This window comes from Trichosurus vulpecula, chromosome 4 (assembly GCF_011100635.1).
Source record: "Trichosurus vulpecula isolate mTriVul1 chromosome 4, mTriVul1.pri, whole genome shotgun sequence".
Taxonomy (NCBI): domain Eukaryota; kingdom Metazoa; phylum Chordata; class Mammalia; order Diprotodontia; family Phalangeridae; genus Trichosurus; species Trichosurus vulpecula.
The window spans coordinates 270,409,546-270,430,372 of NC_050576.1; the positions used below are offsets into that span (position 1 = coordinate 270,409,546).

Sequence of the window (20,827 nt, forward strand, 5' to 3'; positions counted from 1 at the left end):
GAAACTCTAGAGCCTGAGGAAGGATCTTTGAGTCCAGATAGAAGAATGCCTTCTCATTCAGGGAGGTAAAGCCAGAGTAGAGCTTCCACGGCTCTGTTGGGAAGATAGTTGGATTGTTAATCAAAGGACTTGGGTTTGAAACCTGCCTCTGATATGGGACATAGATCAAGTTACTTAAGCCTTCTAGATTTCGATTTTCTCCTCTGTAAGATGGAATAAGACTAGAAGGTCTCTGATGTTCCTTCTAGCTCTAAATCTATGATTCCTAGAAACTTCAAGGAGAGATAAAAGAAGTGATTTTAAAAACATTGCAAATAGCTTAAAACCCAGTGCAGAAAAGTTTAGGGGCAGATAGGAAAGGGCCTTTTTTCAGCTGGGTTCTCATACCTGGAATTACAACTAGGAAATGTATTTATTAGTGGTAGAACTGGGAGAAGAACTCAGATCTCTCAGTTCCCAATCCAGTGGTCTTTCCCTTATATCACATATCTTTTTAAAAAATATTATTTTCCCAATTTCATGTTTAAACATTTTTTTAAATTAAAAAAATTGAGTTCCAAATAGTATCTGTACATCCTTCTCTTCCCTCTCCCCTCCCTGAGATGGTGAGCAATTCGATACCATACACCTTTAGTGTCAAGATCTGACTTTTTTATTCTGTATTTTCAAGGTTCTATTTTGGTCCAAATGAGAGTAAGCCTATGTAAGTTTTGCACGTGCACCCCAACCCTGTGTTTTGTGGATGGTGGCTGACAAAGCTGGACTGGACTTGTCTTTGAGAAAGGGCTGGCCTCAAACTCCTTCTAGATCTATTACTCATTACTCCTTTTCATGAACTCTGTAGTTCAGACAAACCTGTCTTCTTGTCCTTTATAGAGGATGCTCCCATTTTCCATCAACATGCCTTATACTGGCTTTTCCCTTATATCTGGAATACATTTCCTCTTCACTGCTACCTTTCCTTCTGCAAATAACTAAAAAAGCATTTCTTAAACTCTCATGTGCTAAATAAAGTGATTATAAATATAAAAATGTGACAGCCCCTGTCCTCATGGAGCTTATATTTCTAATAGAGTAGGGCTTCTTAATTTGTGGTCCATGATCTTTAAGAAAAAAGGTTGAAAATTGTTTTTCATTGTAATAATATTCAAATTCTTTATAACATGATGCATTTTATGCATTTAAGAATGTGATTCTGAGAAAAGGTTTCACAGACTTCATCTGATGACCAGAGGGGTCCATTAACACCAAAAAGATTAAGAACCCTTGAAATAGAGCATCTTACTTTAAAGTGAAGCCTTTCTTCATCTAGCTATTAGTGCCCTTTCTATCCCAAATTACTACATTTATTCTGTATATATTTTTATATACTATATTTTTCTATATCCTATGTTTTTCTATGTACATATAATACTTTATATATGTATGTGTTCTCTCCTGTGATAGACTATAAGCCCCCTGAGAGCAGAAACTATTTCACAATTATCTTTGAATTCTCAGCACTCAGTACAGTGCTTGGTTCTTAAATCCCTGTCCATTGATCAAACATCAGGCCCTGCCAAGGAGGTCTGTGAGTGGGCTTGACCTGGAATGGCCCATGGTAGAACCAGAGAATGGGATGCTTGAAAATTTAGGGATGTGAGAGACGACCCCCTACCCCCAAATGCAGCTAAATGATTTTCTCCTTCTGGGGCTGTATTAAAGCAGGCACCCTGCTTGAGAACGATTATCTCTTTGGCTTCTTTGCTGGGAAAATCACTTGACTCCTATTAGTTCCCTCATGGTTTATGGCAGCTAATAGACTTTAGAGCCATCATAAACAAGGTGATATTTACATTGTAGATTTCCAAACAGCTGGTGGCTCCCAGAGGAGCCTTCCCCGTGTTCTTCTAGCGCCATGTGGATCCCTGTTTATGTGTGGTGGCTATTATGCAATAGTTATTGGGAGAGTCAGAAGGGAGGCAGATTATTTTTTGGGTGGATGACATTAAGAAAAGATGGAGGGAGGCTGTTAGAAAAGATAACTTGTCTGCCTCTTCCTTTGGATCAAGATTTTTAAGTACTTCTCTTCCCCTTCTCTTCTTCCCACCTACTGTGACTCTCATTGATTCTCCATTTTTAGCCCCTAAATTAACTTAACTCAGTCTTAGGGAGAAGGGAAAACTCCTACCCTTAGAAGATAGGAAATGAAAACTGTTCAGTCCTTGGAGAGGAAGCAGGCCTTTTATTCTTAATGCATCATCTTCGAAGATTATCTACATAATGAGCTTGGGTGGAGACAGGATTGGAGAAGGAGGATTTATCTAGCTTGGAAAGGAGAAAGCTCAGAGGGAGATGAGGTGTTTGAATTCTTCCGCCCAAGATAATTTCTGATTCCTCTTTTCATTTCAGGGCAGCCTGACATGGTCCTTCTTTCATTTAACCCCCAAGAGTCAGGCAATTCCAGATTCCTAAAAGTGGCTTCTCAGCCTAAAATAGAATACTGATTATTTACCATCTGAAGGAAACTGTTGCAGGTTTCAGGAAAAGCCAAAAGGATGAGCCTGTGGAAAACAGGGTTTGGACTCTGACAAATGAACAAAGAATGGTGATTCATGAATGAAATAGCTGGCTGCTGCGTGGTCAGAAAATTCATGTGTACAAATGAGTGATTCCGGAGCTGTTCTTCTTCGCCTGGCTGGTGTCCTGTGGTAGACAGGCTGACACTGACCTTGGCAAGGCACCCATGGTTTTCTTTCCATGCACAAGGACAGTTTCTAAATAATTTCTTCAGTTTGTATTGAGCAAACCTCCTTTACACAAGTTTCCTGTGTCTGTTTTGAGCAACAGTGTGTGTCATTAGACAGAAGAGGGGAAAGAATCCCCTTGCACTCCTATTCCTTTTAGACTATTTGTCTTAGAATGTAGCCTTACCATGAGGCTCTTGTTCATCCTACATGACTTTTCTATGGGCAGGGAAGAGACACTCAAGTTTATTGACCTTTAAAGACCATCAGTCCTTCCTATTCCTGGTTTGACTTCTCTTCTTCTATGTGAATACCAGCTCAACCTGTCTGATTCTCCTGGGTGGCAGTTCTAGGAGGGGGCCACCATCTCTGAGACAGCATGAGAAACAAAACCAAAGTTGGCCCAAATTGGCATAACTAGGATGAGGCAGCAAAATGGTGGCTTAGCTCTTTCCCAAACATTGTGTTGCTGTGGGAGTTACTGTTTTTTAAGAATTAGGTTTTTACAAGAGCTCATTCATGTAGAAAACATTTGTGTCTTTCATAGGCAGGCAACATAACAAATAGATTTCTCATTAACCAAGCCTGACATCTGTGTTCAGGTATGTTGCTGCTCAGAATCCACCCAGTCTTAGACATAGAGCCCTTTAGTCTTATTAATGGGGGAGGGAGGTAGGAAGCAATACAGAACAAAAATGTGCCAAATAAAACTTACTGTGTAAAGAAAAGCATGGTAATAACCATCCCATTCCTTTCTACTAAAGAATGACAGCACATAAGTTCAGTCTTCTTACAAGGTGTCCATTACACGGAGAGAAATGTGATTTTCCATTCCCAGTTCCAGCACTGTATTTCAGGTTATCATATCTCTTTGGATTGTTGTAGCAACTTCCTAAATGGACTCTCCATTCCTAGTTTCCTGTCTATCTCCAGTCCACCCTACTGCAAGATCTACTGTCCATAGTCATATCACATTCTTGCTTGAAAACTTCAATTGATCTCAATTTCCTACTTAAGTTAATTCAATACTCCAAATGTTTATTAAGTGCCTACTATGGGCAAGGTGCTATTTTAGGTGCTGGGTATGCAAAAACAGAGCAGCCCTTGCCTTCAAGAAGCTTATGTTGTCCTGGAGGTCACTATGCAAACAGATCAGTAAATTCAAAATAATTTCTGAATGTTGGAAGGAAAGAATTATCAACTGTGAGGATCAGACTGTCAGTCAGCATTAAGTGCCAACTGTGTGCAAGACACTATGCTAAGACCTCAAGTTTTGGAATAAAATATATTCTTTTTAGCCCAGCATCCAGGACCTCCATTGTTTGGCAGTGACCTTCTTTTAGCAGTATTCTTACTACTTCTATAAACATTCTCTATGCATTTGCCAGACCAGACTATTTGTTGTTTCTTCAATATACCCTGTGGTGCTATTTGCTCTCCTTCACCAGCTTCCCAACCTCCTTCCTCAATGCCTATTGAAATCCTATCCAAATCTAGTTCACATATCACCTCCTTCATGAATCATTTCCCTCCATCAGACATGACCTCTCCCTCTTCAGAACTCCCAGAGAACTGTCTGTCTTTCTTTCTTTCATTGCATTCACCATATTGGGCCCTGTACTATCCTTTAAGTTGTAACGTAGTAGAGGGCAGGGACAATATCTTATTTATTTATGTTTGTATTCCTTCAATCTGAGTACCTAGGAATGAGTGAGTGAATTAATAGTTATCCCTCACCAATAGGATTCCTGACTGGATGCACAGTATAAATTAACCTGTGTTATAATGTGGGCCCTAAGGATTTTTACCATATTTATCTTCAAAAAAACTATTTCATAAACTGCATTTTGTTCAACTAGACTATAAAAACGAGGGGGCATTTCCCTTTGGATTTTTCCAAGAATGGGCTGACTGGTGTGTTTCAGCAGACCTGTAGTAAACAATGTAAGTGCCAAACTGCAGAGAAGGACTTAATGGGGAAATTATGGAACATGCTGGCGGGTAGTGAGTAACTGCCTTACAAAGGGAGAATGGAGAGAAGTAGGTTAGGATTCCAGAAAGTGGGCCATCAGGAATGAGAGAGATCAGTGCTGATTTAATGGGGTCGTTCTCGGGGGAGACTGTCGGAATCTTCAGGAGCCTGTCATTTTTCTTTGTGTGTCTAGAGAGACTCGATGTGCATCATTCTTATGTCACATCTCCCTAAAATTTTTTGAGGATCATAGTTTTAGAGCTGGGGGGGGAACTTAGAAGACACTGAATTCAACTCCTCCATTCTACAGATGATTAAACTGAGGCCCACGGAGGTTGTGAGTAGCCTGAGATCACAAAGATGGCAGAGCTGAGATTGGAACTTAGACTTTCTCACTTCAAATCCACAATGCCCTTACATTAATGATATCTCTTATTGGCATCTTTTTCATTTCCAGATTACTGAATGCTTTATTAACAATGTGGAAGGACAAGTACTTGAGGTTCATCGGATTAATGCTCCAGTGTTATGAATGAGACAAAATGACTGAGTGTGTAGGAGAGTGTGTGTGTGTGTGTGTATGTGGGTGTGGGTGTGTGTGTGTACGTGTGTGTGTGTGTGTGCATGTACGTGCATGCAAGTAGGTCTTCGCATCAAGATATATGGAGATTGGTAAAAGAAGCATTTGAAAATATTCTAGCCAGGCTGCATCATTTCATCATAAAGAAACCAGCACACACAATTTGCTTTGGCTAACAGACTAACCAAGTGCTGTCCTTCTGTTTGCAACAAAGCCGCCATGGAGCTGGTAGCACTCAAATACGTCTGGTTTGTGGCATTAGGGCCAGTGGGGCAGATATACCCCCTTGCATGGAGGAACTGTCAGTTCATTCCCTGGCATGTGTGGTAAATTACAAATGCAGAAATTCTTTGACACGCTTCTACCGCCTTCATGCACTGGGCACATTGGAACATTTGGTGAGGCTATTGGCCCTAGTTCATAAATAACAGTTGACTGGGACAATCCAAGTAATCCCTATATAAACTCTCCTGGGTCTCTACGCTTAGAAATACTTTGAGAGATGAAGCTAATGGACTGTTAAGGATAATGGGAGGAGGATCTAGGAATCATTCCCTTTGTTATTAAAGAAATCTGTTCAATTTCAGAGCTAGACTGAAAGTCCCATAACTCCAGGGGTTTACATTAGAAGAAGCAGCATGGTGCTGGAGGAAGGTGCCCTAGATTCAAAATCAAAGGGACCTGGTTCTGTCCTTTACTCATGCCGCCCTGGGCAAATCACTTAACCTTCTGGGGCCTCAGTTTACTCATCTCTAAATGAGAAAAGTTGGACTGCATGACCTCTAAGGTCACTTTCAACTGTGAAATCTATGATGATCTGTAAGAATTAGAATTTTTCTTCACTTTTATATTTTGAAATAGGAAAATTACATGTTTCATAATAACAATAGCTAACATTTGTATGGTGCTTAAGGTTTGAAAATATTTTGCATAAATTTACATACATTATCTTATTTGTTCCTCACCATGGCCTTGTTAGTTTAGTGCTGCTTTTATCTGTATTTCAAATTAAGCTAAGGCTGAATGAGGTTAATGACTTACTTAGGGTTTCACAGTTGGCAAATATATGATGAGGGTTTCAGATTTGGGTCTTCCTGACTCCATGTCTATCAGTCCATCCACTATGGTACCCAGCAGCTTCATAAGATAAAACTCTGTTGACCCTTGTGCATATGTGTTTTCTCTCTTCTGAAGTCTTCTAAGAGTTTGGTAACCTTACTGCCTTCAGTTTATAGAGCTTCCTAACTAAGAAGCCAGGTTTTTCTCTCCATTCAGCTGTGCCTCCCTGACATGATGCTCTAAGACTCCAAGTTGCAGAGAAGATCCAGCTATAATGTCAAAGGGGTTTTCCACTCTGGGAGTTCCTCCATTGGGAGTGACCAATGAAATCACAAGTCCAGTAAAAAAAAAAACTGAAGAGAGAAACAGATCTAAACATACTCCTTTCATTTCTTCATCAGCAGGGTAGATTGGGTTATTTCTAAGAGCAGTGGAGAATCAAACACTTTCCTTGGGAAGACCTTCACTGGACCTGCAGTATAGTTTTGGTACCACTACCATATAGAGGAAAGGTCATCGGACTTAGTATGAGACAGCCTAGATGTGAGTCTGGGCTATTCTACTCAATAATTATGTCCTCTAACAGTCACAACATCTATGAGCATCAGTTTCCTCATGAACAAAATGGAATTAAGAAAAGCTTCCCTCACTAACTAACTCATAATGTGATGTGAGGATGAACTGTGACAACAGGAAACCATCAAACTCCATTCTGAGGTCAAGTGCTGTCATTATTCTTCCCCCAATGGGAGCCTTAGAATCACTTCCTTTCTACTCCAGGGCATCAAGCACGTGAAGATATGGCTAATTGGCCTCAGTGTCTTTTAGAAAATGGGTAGCAGGTTTGATTGGAGTCAGGAAGACCCGAGTTCAGATCCTTCTTCTACTACCTGTGTGACTATAGAAAAAGTCACTTAATCTCCCTGCATCTCAGCTGATGCCTCCCAGTCATAGATGGGCTGGCCTCTGTGTTGGTAGGAGTCCCCACAGAGGAAGCCCTCCCCTTCCCAATAAAAATACAGGTTCTTAAAGTGTTCTTAAATTTTATGAAATAAAAAGCTATTTCCAGCAGGCATTTTTGTAGTGCCTTAAAATTTTCAAAGCATGTTATGCACTACATCCCATTTGAGCCTCACAATTACATTGTGAAATATATAATTCAAGAAGTGAAATCCTCATTTTACACAAACTGAGGCACTGAGAGAAGTGAAGCAGTTTCTATGGTCACATGGCTAGTAAGTGTTAGAGGCAGGATTCTAACCCAGGTCTTCATGAGTCCAATCTTCAGTACAATATGGCAGGATGCCTCTTATAAAATGACACCCAGAGATTTCTACATAAGAAGCCCTTCCTGTCCCATATGAGATTAAACTGTGTACTAATGGTAAATTGAATTTCCTAATGGGATTTAACTTGCCACATGTGTTAGTCTTGTGTCTCCTCTGTGAGGTCTTTGAGGTCAAGGTCTAGGTTTCATATTACCTTGTGTCTTTCAGAGGATTTAGGGTCAGGTTCAATGTGTTGTAAAGGGCTTAGCAAATATTTATAGTGAATGAATAAATACAGAAATAAAGAGTTTGAGTCACATGTAGGTAGTAAGTGGGGGATCCTAATAGCCCATGAGTACACATGGTCATTCATGTCAAAGAATTCAATTAGTCAGTCAACTATCATTTATTAAGCACCTACCGTATGCCAGGTACTGTGCTAAGTGCAGATGATACCAAAAGAAGAGGCCAAAGAAAGTTCTTGCTCTTAATGGGTTTACAGGCTAATGGGGGAGATAACAAGCAAATAACTACGTGTGATAAAATATATACAAGATTCCCTGGGAATAATCGACCGAAGGAAGAAACTAGCAACAAGCAGGATCAGGAAAGAGTCCTAGAAGAGAAAATTTGAGCTGCCCCTTGATGGAAGCCAGGGAAGCCAGAGGTAGAGATGAGGGTTTGAGAGTTCTGAGCATGGGGAGCAGCCAGTAGGAATACCCCAAGTCAAGAAATGAAATGTCTTGGGTGAGAAACAGCAAAGATCACAGAGTATGTGGAGTGTTTATGTTGGGGTGGGGTGGGAAGAGCGCAGATGTAATGCATAAAATGACTGATAAGAGGTCAGGTTATGGAGGACTTTAAAACTAAACCAAGGATTTTATATTTGATCCTGGAGGCAGTGGAAGGTCACTGTAGTGATTGAATTAGTGGGTGACATGGTCAGGTTTGTGCTTTAGGAAGATTAATTTGACAGCTGAGTGGAGAATAGATTGGAGGAAGGAGGGACTTGAGAAAAGGAGACCACCCAACAGGTTATTATGATAGTCTGGCCATGAGGTGATGATCGTTTGCATCAGGGTGGTGTCTGGGACAGTGGAGGAGAGAAGAGGCCGTTTGCAAGAGATGTTGAAAAGATAGAAAGTGGCACTCATTTGAATCCCTCATATCATTCCCTCTTTTGTTTATCCCAACAGGTAGCTAAAGTAAACTTTTAAATATGTTGGTTTTGCTTGAGGAAAGAGTAATTCAACCCCTAAAATTCTGGGTATGTGCATTTGTAGTAGGAATACCACCATTGCAGAGTATGAACAGAAAAACCAATATCCTATTGCCTATATTATTGAATTGGAGTGGTTTCTGGTAAAATAGATGGTTCTATAATCTAACTCAACCCAATTCAATAAATATTTAATATGTATCCACTAGTTGGAAAGCACCGTGCTAGCTTTTAGAGATGCATAGATGAAAAACAACATGATTGCTGCCCTAGGAATTTATTATCTAATAGAGGACTATGGAGTGCACAAAAATTGTAAGATATAAAATAGAATAAGTAAAGGACAACAGAAGACTAGAGACAAAGAAATATGGAGATAGGGGGAGGGGGGGAAGTGAGCTGGGAGGGAAGGAAGGAAGGAGAGGGGGATGAGGGGGGGAAGGAGAGAGAGGGAGAGGGAGAGGGGGAGAGGGAGAGGGAGAGAGAGAGAGAGAGAGAGAGAGAGAGAGAGAGAGAGAGAGAGAGAGAGAGAGAGAGAGAGAGATCACTTAAACACTTAAAAGAGGGTTGACCTTCATGAAGGAGCTTGCACCTGAACTGAGTTATGGAAAAAAAAGGTGGATGACATCACTAAGAGAGAGAATACAAAAAGAGGGAACAGCCAACAGAAAAGGCTATTTAGGAGGCAGGAAGATGATGATTCAGTGAAGAAGGCTGACTGCATCACTTCTGTGCTCAATGGACTCCAGTGGCTCCCTACTACCTCCTGTAGTTTAGCCTACCATTTTGGTTTAGTTTTTAAAGCCTTCACAGTCTATCTGTTCCAACTCCTTGTACATTAATACTCCCCCTACAGTCTCTGATATAGTTAATTAGTTCCTTCTCTTTTTCTCACACCCTTCCATCTTTTCTCACTGCATTTCCCATCTTCATGCCTTTATAGTTGCTTTCCCTATTCCTGGAATGCACTCTCCTCATCTCAACCTCATAGAATTCCTTTCTTCTTTTAAGATACCTCTTAAACACCACCTTCTACAGGAAGACTGCCCAGATTTCCCCACTGTTAATGCCCCCTCTTTATATTTTTATGCGTCATCTTTCTAGTTATTCTTTATCTATTTATGTATGAAATTATCTCCTCCTTTAGAATATAAGCTCTTTAAAACTAGGAGTTGTTTCATTCTTTGTATTTATACCTCTAGCACTTAGCCACACCGCCTGGTACATAGTAGGTGTTTAATAAATGCTTGTAGATTAATTAATTAACTGTACAGAAAAAGTCAGGATTGGGGGAGCCAAAGTGGAATTAAACTAAATGATCACTGAGGTCCTTCCTAATTATAGGGTTTTATAATTCTGTTTTCCCAAGATAGCAAGACTCTTTAATCAATTTGTGTTTGAGCTCCCTTTTTAATTAGTACTGTTGTTTTTGTCTTGAATCAAAATTGACTCTGCACCTAGGCAGGTCCCATCTGCTAGCTTACACACAGCCTGACTCATACGCTGATCTAATCATTCCTGCTTAGGGGATGCATAGATGCATACATGTGTGTATACACATATTTACATGTAGGAGAGAGACAGAGGGAGGGAGAAGGAAGGGGAGGGTGAGAGACAGGGACAGAGAGAGAGAGAGACAGAGAGACTTTTGAATAGCCATGGACATATATTATTTTAAAAAGAAACTTGTTGAAACTCATTTCTTCTTTCCAAAGCATCGTTTAAATCTCGTCTGCTTTACACGCACCAACAACATCTCATTTGACGGCCTCTGGGAGCTCATAGATGTTTCTGCCCTCATGGTTCCAGGATTGTTAAATAACCAATGAAAAGTAATACCTTTTAAGCTTCTTCTATCACGATGTAATCACCATAGACAGGAAACAAGTAGGCCTGGCAAGATAACACTTTACTTATTCATTTTAATCACAGCTACATCAGCTTATTATACTATAATGCTATACTATAAGGCATGATGGACAGAATGCTGCCCTTGAAGAAGACCTGGGTTCAGATCCCACTTCTGATGCCCAAGTGTAGCTTGTGATCATACAAGGGGATTCATTTTATGGGCCTCAGTTTCTTCATCCATAAAAGAGGCATCATGTGCCTGCCTCTCAGAAGAAAGCACTCCATATACCATAAAGAACTTTATAAATATAAACTCTCTGGAAAAGTTCCAGGAATGGGGGCACAGAGAGCCATCCCTGACTATCTGAAGGGCTGTCTCTGACAAGCAATGATATTTAGCATCCTAGAAGACTTTAGAACTGATGGGAACTTCAGGCATCCTCCAGTCTCACTCTCTCACTTTAGAGGTGAAGAAGCCACTTAATAAGTTAAGTAACTTATTCAAGGGCACATGTGTACTGGAGTTAGGATTCAAACTCAGTTCACCTGACTCCAAATCCTCAGTTCACTGTCTTTCAGGGAACATGCAGCTATAGATTTTCCCCCCTTTTCCTTTCAAGGAAATCTGCTGATTTCAGAATCACCAAATCTCAGAATTTGAAAGGACCTCTTGGGCCATCTGGTCTGTACAATAGAACTGATAAGCCTTCAACCAATCTCTCTGCCTGAAGATAGACCTCCACTAAGGGGAAACCCATTCATTCCTCAAGTGGCCCATTTGCCTTTGGAACTGCTGTTAGGAAGTTTTTACTTCCAGTTAAGCCCAGGAGTGCCTCTTATTACAAAAGTAGATATTGTATCGCTGTGTCCCCCTAGGTTCTCCTCTTCAGCATCAAACCTAACATCTTTTCATTCCCCTCCATTTTCTAGAAGGCCTCCTTTCCTAATCTTCTGATCATTCCACCTGTCTCTCTTATGGCCCCAGCAGTGGGGCCATAAAACTGATGACACACAACCCTAATGCCCAGTTTGCCCTCCATTCTTCCTGATTGAAGCTGTATTAGAGTGCCTGGCATTTGCCTAAAGGGCCCTTCATAATAATGCAGGTTAGTGATGGCAGACATATCAACTGTTTATTGTACTAAATGACTTCTAAAATTCATTCTGACTTCTGAGATTCTATGATTCTATGTTCATTATCCACTGCCAGACTTATAGAGTAGAGAAGAGAAGTCAGCCAGTTAATAAGTATTTATTCAGTACCTACTGTGTGCTGGGCACTGTGCTTAATGCTAGAGATACAAAAAAAGCCAAAAGGCAGTCTCTGTGCTTGAGGATCTCTTAATTTTTTACTTAGCCATAGTTAGGCTAAAGAATTGAATTGTCTGATGACCAGGCCACCCCACTTTTGGAATTCATGAAGATGATAATCACCATGCAGAGTTTTAATTCAGCCTCATATGCTGTCTGAGATAGTAGCACCCAGGGACATTTTGTCAGTAGGCTTAGGAGGTAGTCATATCAGTGAATAGACACCTGGCTTCGGGAGACAGGACTAGGTTGCAGTTGCATACTGGCTATGTGATTGGTTCCCTGCATTGAACAGTTGCTAGTCGGCATGGATAGAGGGTGTTTCTTCATCAGAAGTTCCATACACATAAGTTCCATACATCATAACATAGGTCTGGATTAAAAAATAAAATTCTAACAATAGAAGTGGTACCCCTTTATACATACATGCATAAACACATATATCCACACACACACACGTGTGTGTGTGTGTGTGTGTGTGTGTGTGTTTTAAATTAGGGACGTATTTCTAAAGCAGCAGGTAGACAGCGCAATGGCCCTGGAATTAAGAGGACCTGAGTTCAAACATGGCCTCAGACACTTACCAGCTGTGTGGCCTTAGGCAAGTCACTTCACCCTATTTGTCTCAGTTTCCTCATCTATAAAATGAGCTGGAGAAGGAAATGGGAAACCCCTCCAGTATCTTTACAAAATAAAACCCCAAATGGGGTCCCAGAAAGTCAGACATGACTGAAACGTCTCAACGACAACAAAATTCCTAAGGAATTCTGATTTACCTTAAGTAACCTGCCAGGGATTTGTTAGTCATAAATTTATCTAAACTCTTCTTGACCTGCTTTTGTCTTTGGCTTCTACGATGACTTGGGGGTGATGAGTTCCATATGTGCACAGTGTGTGACTGTCTGTGTGCATCTGTACATGTATCAGTCCTCATCTCTTTGGGCCTGGCTATAGCTCCTGACAGTGTCAGCCCTGCCATACTCCTGGATGTCCCAAAGGCTTTGCCCTGGGCCCTCTTCTCTCCTCCACGCCCCCTATTTCTTGGCCCTCACTTCTAGCCCTATGGATTCAATTATATTTACAGAGATGATCCCTACTGCTACACACCCAGGCCAAATGTCCCTCCTGGACTCCAGTTGTACTTTGCCAACTGCCTGCTACATAGCTCTATCTACATAAGATCTTGGATTTAGAACTGAGAGGGAACTTAGAGGACATTAAGTCTCAACTCTCTCATGTTACGGATTAGAAAACTGAGTCACAGAGCTGTGAAATGACTTGTATAGAGTCACATAGCCGTTAAATATAACAGGTGAGTTTCAAACTCAGGTCTTCTATCACTCCAGCCACTGTGCCAACTAGCTGCCTGTCAATTCTACCACCTTAGGTAAACAGTCAGTGTTTAATTTTTCATTTATTCATGCATTTGCTCACTTTTGTTGTCTCTCCCCTCATTTGGCCACTGCCTTAGATCAGACTCTCCTTATCTTGAGGTGGCTAGTGCTGGAGTGGGGGAGGAGGCAATGATTAGATCTCTTGACTTGGAGTCAAAAAGACCCCGAGCTGAAATCCAGCCTCAGATCCTTGTTAGCTGTGTTACTGTGGCAAATCACTTAACTTCTATTTGCCTCAGTTTCCTCAGCTGTGAAATGGGGGTAATGGTAACACCTACTTCCTAGGATTGTTGTAAGGATAAAATGAGATAATATTTGTAAAATACTTTATAAATTCTAGCTATTAGTGATCCCTCCGCTTGAACTGTTGTGAGGGCTGCCTGAGTGGCCTTGTTGCTCCTAGTCTTATCCTCTCCCTGCTACCACCCCCAGGTCCCACTGCCAGTCCCCCACCAAAATAATATTCTGAAGGCACAGGTCTTACCAGGACTCTCTTGCCTACAAGCTTCGTAGCTTGGTTCTCTCTTGCCTGTAGGATCAAATACAAATTCCCCAGCTTGGTATCTAAAGCCCTCCACAATCTGACTTTAGCCTGTCTTTCTAGTTTTCATTCCTATTAGATTTTCTTAGGCACACTTGCTGTAGCCAGTTCTTTCCCTTGAACCTGACTTCCTTGTTCTCATCTCTCTGCCTTCACGTTGATGCCCCCTGTGCCTGGAGCACAGACAGTCCTTCAGGGCTCCTCTTAGTGCTAAGCTTTTCCATAAAGCCTTGCTTGGATGTCTCTCTCCTCTCCATTGTTGGCATTCACCCTGTCTCAGAATTTCTTCGTGTTTATTCATTTGAATATGACTGTGTGCCCTGTCTACCCAATGGAGTATAAACTCCTTCCGGAGAAGGGTTGTCTTGATTTTGTCTTTCTCTTGCTAATCCCTAACATGGATCCGGCACACAGTTGACTCTTAAGACATGTCTGATGAATTGAACCAAAAGTGTTTTGAATGACTCAGTATACTACAGACCAAATTGCCAGCTAATGGTACCCAAAGTAGTGAAGGTCAGCAGGTCAGTTCATGACTTATTTCTCTTTAGACTTTTATTTATTGTTTTTCAGTCATGTCCAACTCTTCATGGACTTTCCTTGGCAAAGACACAGGAATAGTTTGCCAGTTTCTTCTCCAGCTCATTTTACAGATGAAGAAACTGAGGCAAGCAGGGTTAAGTGACTTGCCCAGGGTCACATAGCTGGTAAGTGTCTGAGACCAGATTTGAACTCAGGAAGATGAGTCTTCCTGAATGCAAAGCTGGCACTCCATCCATTGTACCACCTAGCTGCCCTAGACTTTTATTACTAATGTTGTTTCAATTTAATGAACATTTATTAATTGCCTACTCTGTGCCAAGTACTCTGCCTCTTGCTGGAGACACAAAGATGAAAAACTCCATAGTCTCTGCTTTCAGAGAGCTTATTTCCAGTTAGTTAAGGAAAGTTTGTCTACTTTGCAGGTCAAGGAGCCAGCCCTAACTATATTCAAAGACAATTCATATGATTTGATAGTGATAATCTTAAAGATAATCCTAGAGCATTATGTGGTTAAATGACTGGTCAGGTGGCTCATAGTCTGTATGTGTCAGAGGCAGGATTTGAACTAATATCTAATGGACTCCATGACCAGCTTTCTATCCCAAATGTTCTATTTCCTCTTGTAATGAACTGGATAGATCCTCAATATATTTTATAAGAGATTTGGGCTCATCTCTGGCATCTCCCCATTGGGGATTGTTTTTACATGGGCACAGTGCCTAGAACATAAATGCACTTCATAAACACCTATTGAGTTCATTGAACACTCCAAGGGTCTGGGGGCTAGTAGTCCTTTCCCGGCAGTTTGTGGGTCTGCCATTTTCCTTTTCCTTAGTTCTAATGCCGGGGTCGCTTTGGTGTTCTATTACAAACACCCAGTCCCCATAACTGACTGATCATACATAGGATTGGAGATTTAGGATGGAAGGGGCTTCAGAAGCCAATAAAGGTTGACCCTCTAATTTTAAGGCCCAGAGAGCTTAAGTAACTTGTGACCTTAAAGCCCCACAGGTAGTAAGTGTCAAGGGCAGAATTTGAACCTGAGCCCTCTGACTCCAGGGCAGATGTTCCTTTTTCTGTCCCACTATGCTTCCTGTGTGATATCTATAGCTCCTTGGAATAATCCTGCCTTAGGAATTCATGAATAGCAATTTATTTTTCTTACACTTATTGTGGCATATTGCTGGTTTGTGTGTCACTGATTCAGCTAGTTCGGGGGGAAAGCCCTCCAAAATTATTTCTATACCAGCTTTAATATCGTCAAATAGCACCTATATATTAGGTGAGTTATCAGTATTCTAAAATACCTTGGAGAAATGTAGCTCTAGATTAATTGGAAATCTAATAATTAAGATAATTATCTTGTAAATTACTTGAACTATTCTAATTATTCTTTGGACTGCCTCCCCCCCTTTTCCTTCCACTAGACCTCCCAAAGAAAATTCAATTTGATTTAAAGCATTCAGAGTTCTTGGGACAAATATTTATGTGAGAAAAGTACAGTTCTTTTTCTTTGTGGTAAGAATTTCATTATGTTGAAATTGCTTCTGGGCAGGTAGGTCTAAACTGTGGTGGACTTTGAGTAAAGTTTTATAAATGTATTCTCTAATTCTCTCACAACCTGAGTCCCTGTGTAATTTCAACAAACTTAGAAAAGCTTACTGTGAATTTTGGCACTTTTCCCCCCACCTTGGAACTTGTCTCTCTACCGAAGAGGAGCATAGGTATTCCTTGTTGCTGCATAAATAATTCACTTTAAGATGGGCAACAGTCTTGTTCTTCCCCTCCTGTTTTCTTCAACCTTGAATGAAAATTGAAAGTGTCATAACAAAGAACAAATGTTCAGTTTGCATGATTATTCATATCAGGCCATATGGTGAACTGAATAGGGAGGTGATTTCTGAGGCAGGGAAGACTTGAATTCCTGACCCACCTCTGATGCATCCTGGCTATGTGACCTTTGGCAGGTCATTTAACCTCCAAGTACACTGGGCAGCTCTCTAAGACTAATTTACAGAGAAAGTTCTCATTTACAGGAGGAAAGGGAATTTTCTCACTGGAACCTCTTTTTGTCAATAAAATCCAAGCTCCCCCCAAAGTGATTATTCATAAATTCCCATGTCATTTGTATTCTCGTAAGTTCACCTTGATGGTCAGATGTTAAGACATAGTGATAGGAAATTACTCAACCTCTGATTCTTCCTGGAAACAAGGGTACCATGAAGTCTCTTAGAATGAATTCTTTTCCTAATGACTCTTGGTGAACGCTAATGGCTGATCATTACCCAGAAATCATTTAGCTTGCTCTGAATCAAGTTGAATGCAAGATCCAAGGAATGTGCAGTGTATTTTGCCTTCCCACCTAGATTGTAATGTCCTTGAGAGCAGGGATCACATATTATGTTTATTTATGTCCCCAGTGTGCACAGTTTTAGGCACATAATTGATATTTGTTAAATATGTATTGAATAGATGAGAAGCTCCTTATTGATCATAATAAAGAAATATGTATTTCTGTCTACCATAAATCTGTATATAATTTAAAAACAAAAATACAAAATAGAGCAAAATTCATTGTATTTTTCTTGGATTTTTCTGGGCAGCACATTTTAAGAAGGATACTCACTGATAAGCTGGCAGATGTCTCAACAAGCACAACCAGAATGGTAAAAGGTCTTTAGTTCATCCCATTTGAGGATCAGCTGGAGAAAGTAGGGATATTTACTTGAGAAGAATAGATTTGGGAGGCATAATAATGGCTATAGGCATGTTGGAAAGTCTGTCATAGAGGAGGAGACTGATTCTACTTAAACCTAGAAGATGGAAGTAGGAGCAGTGATGTGACATTTCAAAGAGATCTATTTAAACTTGATAAAAAGAAAAGAAAAAAAAGTAATCAATTGAGCTATCCAGGAGTGGAATAGCTACCTTGGGAGATAATAGGTTGCCCCTCCCAATGGTAGTCTTCAAGCAAAGACCAGATGACTGTCTATCTGAAGAGTTGTAAGTGAGATTTTTATTCAGGTGTGGATTAGACTAAATCTTTGCTGTGGTTTCATGTTACTATGGGATTCTGTAATTCCTTCTACTAAGTGTAAATCTAGCTCTTTTTTCCTGCTATTTTTTTAACACGAGATTTTTGTGACTTGATGTTGCATGATGCATTTGACATTTTTAAGGAAGTCGTCATCAGAAACAATAGCATGTCGAAGAACACTGATCTTTAGAGTTTTGTCTTCAATAATCACCCTAACAGCATGCCCCATCCAGGCAAGAGACTTCTTTGTGATTGAGAAGCAAAGAACCATTGCAGTTCTCTGTTGTTTTTTTTAGAACTAAGACCGTAGTCTTTTAGGGCGTAATATAATGAAAGCCATCCCCCAGCCTTGGGCAGTTGCTAGATAGATTTACATACACTAAGCCTTATGTAAAATCAGACACTTGGATGATAGGGAAATGAAATCAATCTAGGAAGTAACTTTAATAGAGATTTTTTTCTGGTGTTCTACTCTTCTGACTCCTTGTAAGTATTGATTTCTATGTGTTTCACAGAAAATTAAATTGATTTCTATCCTGAGTTTAAAGAACAATCAAAGAAAATAGTAAATAAAATTCATCAATAAAATCCCTTTCTAATTGACAAAGAGACAGAGATTGCTTTCATTTCGAATTCAATTTGCTTTCAAGAGGAATGCAACAGTACTTACTCAGCAGGTTCTGTATGTTTAGAGATGGAAGCTACTTTGAATTTAGAAGCCCTTTCTGGAACTCCACATCTCTGAGTCTGAGCCTGACCCAATCAATATGTGTCTGTTTTATAGAAAAGTGCTTAATTTTAATAAAATAATATTTTTTACCCATTCTTTTTTCTTCTTCTCGCCATTCCTGTCTTTCCAGGTAACATATCTGGGCAAAGTCTCCACAACGGGGATGCAGTTTTTATCTGGCTGCACAGAAAAGCCAGTCATTGAGCTCTGGAAGAAGCATACACTGGCCAGAGAAGATGTCTTCCCAGCTAATGCTCTCCTGGAAATCCGGCCCTTCCAAGTCTGGCTCCATCACCTTGACCTGAAAGGAGAGGCCACTGTCCACATGGATACCTTTCAGGTGGCCCGCATTGCCTACTGTACTGCTGACCATAATGTAAGCCCAAACATCTTTGCCTGGGTCTACAGGGAGATCAATGATGACCTGTCCTACCAGATGGACTGCCATGCCGTAGAGTGTGAAAGCAAGCTAGAAGCCAAGAAGCTAGCTCATGCCATGATGGAGGCCTTCAAGAAGACATTCCACAGCATGAAGAGCGATGGCCGGATCCATCGCAACAGTTCATCTGAAGAAGTCTCTCAGGAATTAGAATCCGATGATGGCTGAGGGCACTGGTCAGTGGTTCAGCAAAGGCAGCCATGGCCTAAGGAATAGGAGCTGATAGATAAATGAGCAATGATTCAAATTGGGGATGAAAAGACTGCCAAATACTTGGCTGACCAAGCTTTTTAAAATCAAAAGAGCAATTCCGAACCTAAAGATATGCATCATTAAAGTAATTATGTTACATTGAAATCTGCTGCTGCTGTGAATGTGAGGAGGGGAGGAAGAAAAGCTTATTTTTCTGCTCATTCCCCCCAATTTCCCTTCCCAATTTCCCCTCTCCTCCTGGCCCCAGACCCCTCCATGCTGATTCTCTCCATCTTCCTGAAATATTCTATAGCTTGTTGTTTATCAGGCTGCTTTTCTTCAGCTATTGGTTTCTTCCAACTTGCCTTATGAAACCCATCAAAAAATTGTCATATATTCCTGGGATATTCATAGCAGCGGTGGGTGGGGGGTGGGCTTTGATGCTGGTGCATACGCTCCCGGGGAAGTAGAAAAGCCCCAGGATGACTCCATAGAATTCTCTCTAATGGCATATTTCAAAACCTCTTGGTCATATGTGAACCAAGACAGGTGTCCTTTGGCTTTTAGACTAACCACCTGACATTCCTCAGTTAATTCACAGTTCACAGCTGAAGGTGATGATTTTATTGTACAAATATATCAAATGCTATCTTATTTTATTCACTTTCTCTATTTTCTTAGTCTACCTGCAGCTACTTATTTCATACATACACACACACACACACACACACACACACATCCTCACCCTCCCATTATCACTGAAGTGATAGTTTCTTAACACACACTGCAGGGCACCCAAAGGGAACAAAAGAACAAACTCCCCTCCCCGCTCCAAAAAAAAATATGAGAATGATTGCAGAATATATTTGCTCCATTTTCTGTGTATTTTGCTTCAGTCTTTATTTGTGACTGGTAAATAGGTTGATAAGCCAGTCCTAGAACTCCTCCTTAACCAGCCTCAAATCAGAATCAATAAGAGCATGGAAAGCTTTTCTTCCTCCATGAGAATCTCAGTCACTAAATCATTGCTTATAAATTGATCGTCAGTAGCTATCTCTGCGCATTCAGAGCCACCTTGACCAAGTTACTTTAAAGGGAAATATATCTCTATCCTCTTAAAGATGACAGTTCATTGGGACCAGCGTTCAATTATTGTTCCTGCAGAGAAGCTCTCATTAAGAATGCCTGTACTTTCCCCATTCTGTGGATAAGATGATCCTCAAATTTCATCAGTGCAAAAAAGTCAATATGACTAAGATAAAAAAGGACTTGTTATAATAAATACATTTAAGGCCAAGAGCAGATTCATAGTTTGCAGGTAATGCTGCTCCTTTATTAAAAAAAGAAAAAAAAGTTTGTTTTTAATCATGGTAATGTTAGGGGCACTAGGGCACCTTACAGAAGCCTTAAATGAAAGCTAATCAAATCCAGATAGCTCTATGTCTGTGTTTGGTATGTGTATACGTATGTCTGTGTGTGTGTGCGTGTGCGTGTATGTGTGCGCCTGTGCGTGTGTCCAGTGTTTAAAGCATGTAGAATAAGCATGGAGACATATTGGGGAGGACCTGCACCTCTTGAAAATATGCTTGTTGCTTTACAATGTATGTAAACTATTCTTTAGCATAAATGCATTCATACTTTAATAAAAAATATGTTTGAGTTAATAAAGCTCAATAGTTTTACACCCTTTTTGGTGTAAAATGCCAATTCTGGGATTGTGTATGAGTGGTTTTTTCCTTTAAAGATATTGGTTCCATTTGCCAATGTTTAACACATCTTTTTGGACCCACCACTCCATGGTAAAAGGCTGTGCTCCAGTGAATATGTGGCCACCCAAATACAAAGTACAGTAATCCATGCATTGCCATCCTGTGCGAATCTTAGCTATGACCTCCCCCATAAGCTCACCACAAGGGTGTAATCAACAGACTGGGACCTTCCTTATTTTCTCTTACCATTGCAAGG

General features: G+C 40.5%; 1 protein-coding gene across 2 annotated transcripts in view; it reads left to right on the plus strand.

Moving 5' to 3' along the window:
• PID1 (phosphotyrosine interaction domain containing 1) overlaps positions 1 to 20,571 on the plus strand; it is a 284,907-nt gene extending 264,336 nt beyond the window's left edge. For both annotated transcript variants that reach the window (XM_036754889.1, XM_036754890.1), the window contains exon 3: positions 18,362 to 20,571. In XM_036754889.1, coding sequence (XP_036610784.1) covers positions 18,362 to 18,838 — 477 coding nt within the window. In that variant the 3' untranslated portion in view covers positions 18,839 to 20,571. The remainder of the gene's footprint in view (positions 1 to 18,361) is intronic.
• Positions 20,572 to 20,827: the final 256 nt, after the last annotated feature.